At 26.2% G+C, this 12,203-nt stretch overlaps 1 protein-coding gene across 3 annotated transcripts in view; it reads left to right on the top strand.

Moving 5' to 3' along the window:
- The window catches only part of LOC100215190 (probable E3 ubiquitin-protein ligase HECTD2), a 50,032-nt gene that overhangs the window by 11,404 nt on the left and 26,425 nt on the right, over positions 1-12,203 (top strand). Inside the window, exons 1-2 of one of the 3 annotated variants that reach the window (XM_065794015.1) lie at positions 7,658-8,032; positions 9,180-9,404. In XM_065794015.1, the coding sequence (XP_065650087.1) occupies positions 9,285-9,404 (120 nt within the window). In that variant the 5' untranslated portion in view covers positions 7,658-8,032; positions 9,180-9,284. Of the gene's footprint in view, positions 1-7,657; positions 8,033-8,872; positions 8,934-9,179; positions 9,405-12,203 lie in introns of those variants that run through there. The other 2 variants (XM_065794016.1, XM_065794017.1) reach the window with 2 other exon arrangements.

Genomic DNA, 12,203 nt, shown 5'->3' with positions numbered 1-12,203 from the left:
TTGAAACTACCCTCTGCTACCAAATATTCGTGAGAAAGTGAGGGATTCGTGATTACAAAGATTCGTGATACCAAAGATTTGTGAGAAAGTGTATAATTATTGAGTTTTAATACGCCCTTTCTCACGAACATTTAGTAGCAGACGGTAGTTTCAAGCAATTGAATTCGACGGTGAACAATAGTGAAAGTGAAAGTGATTTGGATAACATTCATCATAATTGGGTGGATCAACTTAAACGAGCTAAAGTTTTTCTTGTTCGATACAAGAAACTCAACTATTTTGCCCAGAAATAACCCCATAAACAAGTTAATTATAAAAGATTTCCACGAAACAGGACAGCATATCTGTGATGTAAATCATATCCTGGCAGAGTTGTCTACTAAGTATTGGGTAGTACCTGGAAGAAAAGAGATTTCAAAACAATTGGAAACGGAGCGTTTAGAATGCAAGCAACGAAAAGCAAAGTCAGCAACGCAGAATATGGCACTATTACCAACGAAACGTTTGCAGATGAGTATGAAGGCCTTTAAAAGGTGTGCTGTCGATTATGGCTGTCAGTTCATAACTATTCAAGGATGAAGGCAGAAACGAGCGAAACGCTATTTAGCTTTGTTTACTTGCTTGTCTTCACGAGCAGTTCATCTTAAATTAGCGTTTGGGTTGGATGCCGACTCTTTTCTAAATGCGTTATTTAGGGTGAGCAATCGAAGAGGAACACCAAAAGAAATGATATTGGGAATTGGGAAAATTTTGTATAAGCAAACAAAGAGTTCACGAATTGCGAAAGCAAAAAAATAAACAAAGCAACAAACTATGTTGGTATTAAATGGCATTTTAACCCCCCCAGCAGCCCCTCATTTTGGAGAAGTTCACAAAATTATGATAAAAGCCGCAAAACGAGTAACTTATTTCTAACTGGGAAACGCGGATATCACTGATGAAGAACTTATGATAAGTTTTATCACAGCGTTTACCGGAGCAGAAGGAATTATAAATTCAAGACCACTGACTTACCAATTGAGTGATCCCTAAGACTGCACATCTCTTACATCCAATCATTTTTTATTTGGACAGTTAGGTGGTAAATTTGCCGTGGATGCAGTGGATATCACTTTATACAACCCGAGAAAAAAGTCGAGTTCAGGAATTAATTAGGCATTTTTGGCATTGTTGGATGAGAGAATGATCACCTATGCTTAGACCACGAAAAAAATGACATAATGTTATGAGTAACTTATCAACAGACGATCTAGTATTAGTTATATCCGAAAATACTTCAAGAGGCAATGGGCCACTTGGTCGAGTAATGAAGATTTTTCCTGGAAACGATGGGTTAGTGTGTGTGGCTAATGTTTAAATTTGGAAAGTCATTTTGAAACGTTCAATAACCAAGTTATGTCCTCTCGAGTCAAATGAACCGAAAGATATTGTATGTTCACGAGACTATTAGTGTAAATAATACCTAAATGTAAATAATAATATTGTAATATACACGTCTTTTAGCGCTACATATTGACCTTAGAGAGTAATTAAGCTAGATGGTTTTTTTGTTTATTTCGCCGTTTAATATCTTTTACAATTTAAAAGTTTATAAATAAAAACACTGGCAGGGCAAGTAGAAAACATTATTTTGTCTCATCACCGAGCTCCAATCGTGCGTATTTGCAATAACCGTATCATACATTTATACTTTACAAATTATTTATTGAAAATTATAAATGTAAAAATAAATAACAATTAGTTTAAGAAATACTTTAAGAACAATATTAAGAGTAATAGTAAACAAAAAAAATCAAAAGAAAAAAAAGAAAAACAAAAAGTAAATAAATTAGAGAGCCATTTACAAGAGCCATACTAGATACGTATACAATACAACTTATTTATTGAAAAATATAAAAATAAGATATATAACAGTTTGTAATAAAGTAATATTTAAATTAAGGACGAAAAATAAAAAAGTACTTAATTTACAAAAACCGTAATATTTATGTAATTTTAAAACCAATTTGTATAAAAGTAAAATAAATAACAAAGAGGTTCGATTATATCATAAACAGATTTTACAACATTAAGGTTGATTTTATCAAACCAAGCACTTGTGTCAGTTTTAAGATTATAAAAGGCGGTTCGCAATTCAATTAATTTAAGATTAGAATAATCCATAACTTTATCGTAATTTTTTAAATAAGACTCAAATGAAGTTGAATTCAGAGGAATTTTTGATGCCAAATTTGGACCAGCATTAATAAAAAAACTGTTTATTTTTTCAGCGATAATTGATTTGTCATAAATATTTTTTTCATCAATTGTTTTTTTTTTGGCAGAGCGTCTCTCGCATAATTATTTTTACCAATTACTTCTTTAATTACATTCCAAGTTTTTTGGTGTTTCCGCTTGCCTTGTCTAATATAGCTATGCATAATAAAGCGTTTTAGAGTTTCTTTTTGTTTTTTCGAATAAATTTTTATAATTTTTATATGTCGTTTTGTTTTTATAAGTTTTTTTTTAAAAGTATTTATCATATAATTTTTGTTTTCTTTTTAAGGATTTTAGTAAACCATTAGACATCCAAGAGTCCAAACTGTTTTTGTGTTCACAATCATTTTTTTTTCAGAAAATGCTGTTTCATATTGCTTGCAGAATTGACTTAGAAATAGATCATATGAGTTGTTGGCATCGTTTGATTGCAGTACCAGATTCCAATCAACGATGTTTCTTAAAAGGTTTTGAAACTGATTTAAGGAGTTTTCATTGATCTGTCGTTTAAATACTAGTTTTAGAAGGAATGTTGATATTTATTATGTTATTAGTAAATAAGAATGTTGAAATATGATCTGATAAGTCAGTTTTATACCTGTGTTAATACGGTTATTATAAAAGTTATATTATCCACAAGTGTTGAAGAGTTGTTAGCCACTCTAGTTGGCTTGTTTATTGTTGGAATTAAGTTATTTTTAAGAAGAGTGTTTATAAAATTTTTTACATTATTATTTGAAGCATACTTTTTTAAGTCAATGTTTAGATCCCCAACCGAAAAGACACGACCTTGCGTTTTATTGATAGTTGTTGTGAATGATTTACGATGAGTTTAAAATTTGTTTAAATTACCTGATGGTGATAATATGTTGCGTTTAAAATTATGTTTTTTGTGTTTTTAAATATTAATTCAATGCATAATGACTCGCAATCTATTTTATTCTCACAGAGATTGTTGCGTAAACTAAAATTAATTGAGTTGAGGATAAAAATAATTACGCCCCCACCAATATCAAAATTACGTGGTTTGTGAACTGATTTGTAATAAATTACGCCCCCACCAATATCAAAATTACGTGGTTTGTGAACTGATTTGTAATAAATTACGCCCCCACCAATATCAAAATTACGTGGTTTGTGAACTGATTTGTAATAAATTACGCCCCCACCAATATCAAAATTACGTGGTTTGTGAACTGATTTGTAATAAATTACACCCCCACCAATATCAAAATTACGTGGTTTATGAACTGATTTGTGATAAATTAGTTCAAATTGTTTCACTACATATACTCCAAATTTCCTTAAGAAAAATAATTTTAAAGTCATGTTTTTATTCATCTAACAAAAACTTAAAGTTTTCAAAACTTTTTTTTAAACTTCGTATATTAATGTATAATAAAATTGAAAAAAAAATTTCCTTTTTAGTAGATATTAGAAAAATTCGAAAACCGTATAGTATTGACTATACATTCAATACTATACAGTTATTTGTTGATTAAAATTATCAATACTATACAAATATTTGTTGATTAAAATTATCAAGTTCACTTGTTCAAAATTTTCATCAAAAAATTTAATTATTAGGTTTTCCTTCATTTCTTTTGTTTAATCGCTTTTGTTTTAAAAAAATAAAACAACGATAGAAAATAAAACAATAAAACTTAACTCTTGCTTTCTTGGATATTCTAACATCTACTGCAATACCTGTCCGCTTTCTCATTGCTATCTTTCTAACTCGACTTCTTCTGACTTTCGCTCTAACTTTCTTCGTTCTTCCTAAACTCACTTACTCTTTGTCAGTGAAGCGGATGATGATGCTCTTTATTGAACCGAACTTGTCTTCTTTGACCCGGGTATGTGGTCTCTATATGGCAGTTAGTCGGAGGAGGATAAACCACAATTATCATACGATATATATATGCAAATTTTCCCAGTCTCCTTTCAATTTTCATTCTATCTCTCAAGTGTTTTTTTATTACGTTAGTTTCTTAGCAAAAATCTTCATTAATGAAAATACTTTTACCCTTTAAAAGAATTTTTTGAAACTTCTACTTTATCTTTGTAATCTAAAAGTTTTATCACGATTGTACGTGGCTTTTTTGCTTATTTGCGTCCGCAGCGACGCACTCGTTCAATTTTAGCATTTTAAACCTCTAAAGTCTGTTCAAACAGTTTGATCAACTTTGTTTTACTTTCAGTCCATGCTTCATTTTCGTTCTCTTTCAGTCCATCGATCCTGAGATTATTTCTTCGTGACCAATCTTCAATTTCTCCTAGCTTTTTTTTAAGGTTGGTAAGCTCAATATTTTTATGTGGTACATTTTTAGAAACTTTTTCTTTCTCGAAAGATTCAATATATCTTTTATATCCATTTAGATTTATTACTGTCTGTAGAGTTCAGAAAGCAGTAGAATGGGATACGTAAGAACAGAGTTTTCGACACTTTGCAATCAGTTCGTCTTAGATTGTATCTGAAATTTGCTTTTTTTTGATCACAAAGTTTTACATTTGCTGAATTGTCGCTTAAGAAAACTCTAATGTTTGAAGAAATTTCCCATTCCTCTGCTGTAGCTTCGATCTTACTAAAAAAGTTTTCTACAAGAGATTCAGAATTCAAAAAGGTTTCAATCTTTGGAAATAAAATTAACCACCATTGCCAGATAGCCATTATGAAATAACGACCATGCATCAAAACAGACTGACACACTTTCAGCTTCTGAATGAACTAACTTTTCCTTATTAGCAACTTTTATTTTTTCACAAATTGGATCCAGTAAACTTCTGAAATAATTTTTGCTAGCAATTTTGTGATTTGGAGCTTCAAAAACCAAGCATCATTGATAATAGACCACGGTTGGAGGTCAAAAACTATCATTTCACTTTTTGACTTTTTTTAAAATTAGAATTTGATTCAATTTTTGTAGAAGCTTGAACCCAGGCTGGAATTGTAAATTCTAACATGTCAGTTCTTTGTTTTTTCACTCGTATATTAAAAATTGGAACTGTCTTTCTCTTGTTTAAATTCAATTCAGCTTTTTCCTTTTCTTTTGCATTTCCTGAACTTTCTGGCGTATACTTGATGTCAGGGGAACGTCTGATCCTCTAGAAACTTTATCATTACATATTTTGCGTTGAACCATTCTTCGATTGTTTACTTTAACTATGAAGTATTTACACGCTAAACCTGTTCTTTTTTTTTAATTCTTTTTTTTAGGACAAAATAAGTCAGTTTTTCAATGTTGGGTGTTGCGTATATAAATATAATTGTTAAGTTTTTTATTTGCAACGATTGCTACACAAAAATTTCCTTTAGGCAACGATTAGCAGTTTGCTTTTCGGACAAATATAAACGATTTCAACACTACAATTCCCTAAAGTGATTTGTTGAAAAAAGGCATGCATGGGTCCAAAAATACACGGATAGTCATAGAAGTTAAGGTGCTTTTGAAGAAATTGCTGTTAGTGGGTTATTAGTTAATCAAGTATTTTCCGTAAAATCAAATATTTCCGTACAATCAAATATAAATATAAATGTTTATAGCGGAAAAACCCAGACTGAAGATTCTTTTTTTTTTAAAAAAAATCTTCTCAAAATCAAAATTGCTTGTCCAAGTTATGATAAGATTTTGAATAAATGCGTTTTTTAGGTGAAATAAGCATTATAGTTTAACAATATGATCTGTACTGATAAGCTCTTTCTTGGACGGAATTATATTATTTTTTGTGAAAATTGATGGAAATGTTGTGTTTTGACAACTAAATATAGTTAATATACGTCACAACCAATGAGAACTAGGATCAATAGTAAATTAAGAAACTTTTTCAAAAGATATTTTACTAAATTCATGTTAACGCTGATGAGCGGAATTGATCGAAAGACTCCAAAATGGTGTTCTTTAGATTCGCTATTACGGGTAGTATAAAGGTTTTGAAAATTATTTATAAAAAAGAAAAGTTTTTTTAAATATTAAAAAAACCTGAAGCAAAAAAAAATTATACCATTTAAAGCTCTTGTTTGGACAAAATACGCTGAAAAAACCATGCTAATTCCAAATAAAAGAATTCGAATGTAAATTGCCTTAACCAAATTATTCCTTAATTTGTATTCATCAAAAGATAAAAATAAATACATTTTACGCAAAGATAATTTTATTAAGCAGACAATTTTACAAACAAATCTTTTTGAATTTTGTATTGATTATCGCGGACCATTCATTTGGAATAAAATAGTTTTAGAAATTTTTATTGAGGATTTATTATTCTTCAAAGTAACTACTTTTCTTTTAAACGAAAGCTTAAAGAACTTATGTTTTACAATCGACGATTTAGCAATATACTTCTGATATTTTTTAGTAATCTTCCTTTTTACCTTTTATTTAAACATAAATTTATAAAAATTATGTATCATCAACAACTGTAATCTACATATATAATAGATATAACGCATCTTGTATTCATAACGAAATATTTTAGGTTTCTTACTTCATTACTTATTTTTTATCTTGTAAATATCTTTTAAGTTTTAACACGAACATTTCTTAGCGGTACTCGACGACAAGACCGTGTGGTCTTCTACGAGTCCCCGCGTTCTTTTATTTTTTAATAACGATCAATATATATATATATATATATATATATATATATATATATATATATATATATATATATATATATATATATATATATATATATATATATATATATATATATATATATATATATATATATATAATTATATATTTGTATTTTGTCATTGTAATGAAATGATTATTTAAAATGTAATAAAAAGAACAAAACAAAACAAAAAAAATTTAATTACAGTATGCATAAAAGTTTCATAGTCTTCAAACCGTTTAGAAAAATTCAAAAATAAACAGTTCAGGTATTTCTTGCATGTCTTAGGTAATTTCAGAAAATGCTACAGACTGATTTAGCACAAAGAACCCTAAACTTATTAAAAATGACACAGCCTGATCTTAAAGCATGGTTTAACTTTAATGAGGAAGACGATTAAACGGTTACTTTTTTTTTACTAAGTCGCCGAATATTTGTGACATCTCTAGTTAATTCATTCAATTAAAACCTAATCAGATTTTAAAATATCGGCTAAAACACCAACAAACATAAAATTAATCGGAAAATTACGTATGCCTGATTTTTTATTAGACCCTATAATTTATGCAACAAAATATCAAGGAGGTTTTTATATAATAGTATTTTTTCTACCTAAGATTAAACCTGAGCGCTTGACAATCCAGAGGCTTAAAGTTCATGTACGTATTTGAAAACTCTATATACGCTTTTGGAATACACCTTATTATTTTTTTATAGTTGTATTTCCAAAGGCCTATATAATACGCCTTTGGAATACACCTGTTTTTCCGCGCAGCGACCCAGTGTTTTATCGGAGTTATAGTTGAGAGAAAGTTGCAAAAAAAAAAATAAAAAAAGTTACGTAGCCTCCTCGAATGTAGTGCTCTTAATAAAGCCTTGGGGAGGCAAATTTGATAATAATAATAAAAATAATTAAAGCAAAAAAATTAAAAATTTTACTCAATGTAAATAATTGCTCGTTTCAACTTTTGCTTTTGTTTGTTTACTAATGTGTGTTAAAGATTTATCGTACACTTGATTTTATGTTATTTATAAGATATATTAGTTATTTATCTTATAAATATCTAATATATCTTATAAATTACAAATCATCTGCCTATGTGCTTTACCCGAACCAGCTTCATCAGTTTTCTAAAATGTATGTTACAGCATTGAAAAGGTGGAACTTTTTTTCAGTTTTATAATTTACGTGGTGTGTGTGTGTATATATATATATATATATATATATATATATATATATATATATATATATATATATATATATATATATATATATATATATAGTGAAAACTAAATAATTATTAATATATATTTCAATTACATTACTTAAAGTTTCACGCAATAGTGATCATCAGATGTAATGTATATATATATATATATATATATATATATATATATATATATATATATATATATATATATATATATATATATTTATTATATATATAAATGTATATATAAAATACGATATAATATATTGTATTTTATATATACATTTATTTTATATTATATATTGTATTATATTATATACATTTAATTTATATTTTATATTATATTTTATATTATATACTATATTGTATTTTATATATACATTATTATATATTATATATATATATATATATATATATTTATTTATTATATTATATATATAAATGTATATATAAAATACAATATAATATATTGTATTTTATATATACATTTATTTTATATTATATATTGTATTATATTATATACATTTAATTTATATTTTATATTATATTTTATATTATATACTATATTGTATTTTATATATACATTATTATATATTATATATATATATATATATATATATATTTATTATATATATAAATGTATATATAAAATACAATATATATATATAATATATATATATATATATATATATATATATATATATATATATATATATATATATATATATATATATATATATATATACATATATATATTTATTATATATATAAATGTATATATAAAATAAATATTTTGAATAGCTAAATTAAATTGTACTTAAAAGTACTCTTCTATGTGATGTTGTTTAGGTACTGAGTTTATTTTATTACTTTTTTCAAATTTATTTTTTTTGTAAATGTTAATGTTATTTTACTATTTATGTTAAATTATAAACGTAAGAATTATATATATTTTATGATATATGTTTATATGATATGAAGCTATATGTTTTTCTTTTCTTCTTTATAAAAAATGGTAAGTTTTCTACAATAGTTTTACTTAAGTTTATAGTTGAAAAAGTCATCAATAATTTCATATTTGATTGTTTATTTTAGTGTTCTGGATTTTGTCCCTGATATAAAGATAATGCATATCCCATATCATTGTGTTCAAATCAAAGTTTCTTAAAAAAAGCAAATTTTTCATTTGCATTTTAAGTGATGGAATCATTCTTTAAACCAGGATATTGCACAGTTAAAAATCCTGTATTCAGTTTAAGTACCGGAATTTCAATCTCATGTTCTGATAAAGACAACAACGAGAATAAATATTTTGATCAGGTATTTATAATATTTAACTGGAACTGTTTAAAAAAATTTTATAATTCAAACAGTATTGGCGTGAAAACTATGTACTTCACTGTATTCCTATTTCTACAACCTTTATTTGCTGCGTTATAACTTTAATTTTATCATATGTAAAATAATTTGTATTTGTAATATATTTCCTCTTGGGCTTTTAGTATTCATGTATAGTAGCTGAGTTATGCTTTTCATTATGTACACAGTTCAACATGTTTTTTTACATAACAAATATTTGTTTTTATTTTTATTACTAGTTTAAACTATATTAATTTCTGCAATATATTTACTAATAAAAAAAATATAAAAATACATAGAAGTTAGAGTTTATATAAATAACTAATTCTAAAAATGTGTATTTTGAAAGAAAAAATCATGTAAAGTTAAAAGAAGAATAATTATCCAACAATAAATTGCGATGTGTTGAAAATGGTAATAAAACAAAATATAGCATAAGCACGAACATATGATGTATGATGACTTTATTATTTTTAATTTAAATTGCATTATAGTTTAAGGTAAAATAATAAAAGCCATATTAATTTTTATAAAAAATAGATAATATAGCACAAGCACGAACATATGATGTATGATGACTTTATTATTTTTAATTTAAATTGCATTATAGTTTAAGGTAAAATAATAAAAGCCATATTAATTTTTTTTTAAATAAGCTTATTTTTTAAAATTAAGTTGCTCAAGTTTTCTTTTTTAAAAATTGAAAGTTTTTAATTGACTATTTAAAGCTAATTATTAATTGTCTATAGTTATAATAAAATAATTTTTAAATTTATTATAAATTTATGTAAAAACAAGTTTATTATTTTTCTATTATCCCATAGGTACCTATAATAACTGTATCCATAGTTATTTTTTTGAGTAACTGTGGTACATACTTGCATTTACTTTGGGGCTTCTGCAGGCCAAATAATTTCTGCCAGAGTTTAATGCAATTTTCAGTCTTGCCTATTAATTTGTATTTTAAAAAAAAATTCAAAGATATTCTGATCACAGGTAACTTTAACTTTCTATTAATGAGCTTATTAATTGGGTATGTAAATTCAATTTCTGGTGAGAAAAGAGTTAAGCTTAAAATTTTTCAATCTTTCAAATTCACCTTCACCAGCATATCAACATATCAACTTGCCAATTATCATAGAAAAAATTGTGAATACTTTAGTCATATCTAATAATACTCAGTCTGGAACTTTAAGCGCAACAAGTTCATCTTATATTATGTCTTGAATTCATTTTTGCAAAATGAATTCAAGACATAATAATTTCAATTGTTGATTGGATGTAATGCTTTACTAATAAAAACAAACAAGGAATGTTTGATAAATTAATTTTTTACACAGTGGTGGTGTGCAATTATTTTACTGCTATTAAAATGACATTCAAATCTAAAAATAAGACTTGGGTAAATTTCAGTTATTAATTTTTATCAGAAGCAAACAAAATATAATTTACAAATTCTACTTGTGTAATGAAGACTATGAAATTTGAATACAAAATAATTTGCAAAAAAGTAGAAAACTAGATCAAAAAACTGTGAAAACTTTACTCTTGGTAAAAAGAGTTCATGTACAGCTACATGAACAATCAACAAGCAATTAGAGATTCAATAAAAGCACTGAATAGAGCAGATGGCAACCACTCAAAATTTTTCAATTTTCGTTTGTGAGAGAAGAAGATATTTTTTATACCTTGTTTTAAGTTATGAAAAAATGAAACATTGATTGTGAAAATTGAAAATTTTGAAAATGAAGATGTCCCTTTAAGATTAAAAAACATGAATGAAAACAAATCAAGTGGTGCTGATACTTTAGATTTGGTTATTTAAAAAAATATCTTTTACCAAAATATCTGAAATGAAAAAAACTGTGTAATTACATGTATAGACTTTTTCATGAATCCTCGCTGAATTAAAAGTATGATATTGAAATACTGGAAATAGTTCAACATCATGCCTGACTCAATACCATCACTCAAGAAAATTAACATCATTAATACCATCAATACATCAATACATCAATAATACCATCACTCACGAAAATTAACTACAATAATTATCTAAAAGCTCATAAACATATTTTTAGTTAGAAAATGGAACACGTCTAACTTTTTCAACATTTAACCTTAAATGGATCCACAGATTCAGCAATTTTGTTTTCAATGGAAATTATTGATAAACCATTTAAATGTTCCTGGCCCATTGTTGGTTGTAAATAGTTTTTTATTAATTTTAATTTGGAAAAACTATGTTCCCCTGTACTCACTGTTACCTGTAGTGTTAAAAATATTCATAGAGAAATACAAACATTAGGAAAGAATTCTTCAAGCTGACTATCATAGATCCGTTTAAGCACAGATTCCGGTGATTTTTTTCCATCTAATTTCCGCGATAACAAATTAAGTTCCAGAAACAAATCATCTAAATACATATTTTTTGATTCACCATGAGTCAATACTTTTTCCAGTAATCTGCATTTAATAATTATGTCTTCTCCTATTTTATCAATATCTTTGATATCATACAAAAACTCAAATGGGTTCTATTGACTTAAAAAGCTTTCAAATTGTTCATTTATCAATTCTTTAACTATTTTAAAGAGAACATCAAAAAAATGCTTTTTGAATTTTTGGTTTGGTTGTATATGACCATCTTCTTCAAAAGGTTAATCATCAAAAAAAAATTTTCTTTTTGTTGTTCTTTCATGTGAAATAAAACTGATTTCGTCAGTCAAATTTGCATCATTAGCTAGATTTTGGGTTTTT

The sequence above is a fragment of the Hydra vulgaris genome, chromosome 03, assembly GCF_038396675.1.
Source record: "Hydra vulgaris chromosome 03, alternate assembly HydraT2T_AEP".
NCBI classification, from domain to species: domain Eukaryota; kingdom Metazoa; phylum Cnidaria; class Hydrozoa; order Anthoathecata; family Hydridae; genus Hydra; species Hydra vulgaris.
The sequence above is the reverse complement of the archived record's forward strand: the minus strand, read 5'-3'. Positions and strand labels throughout refer to the sequence as shown.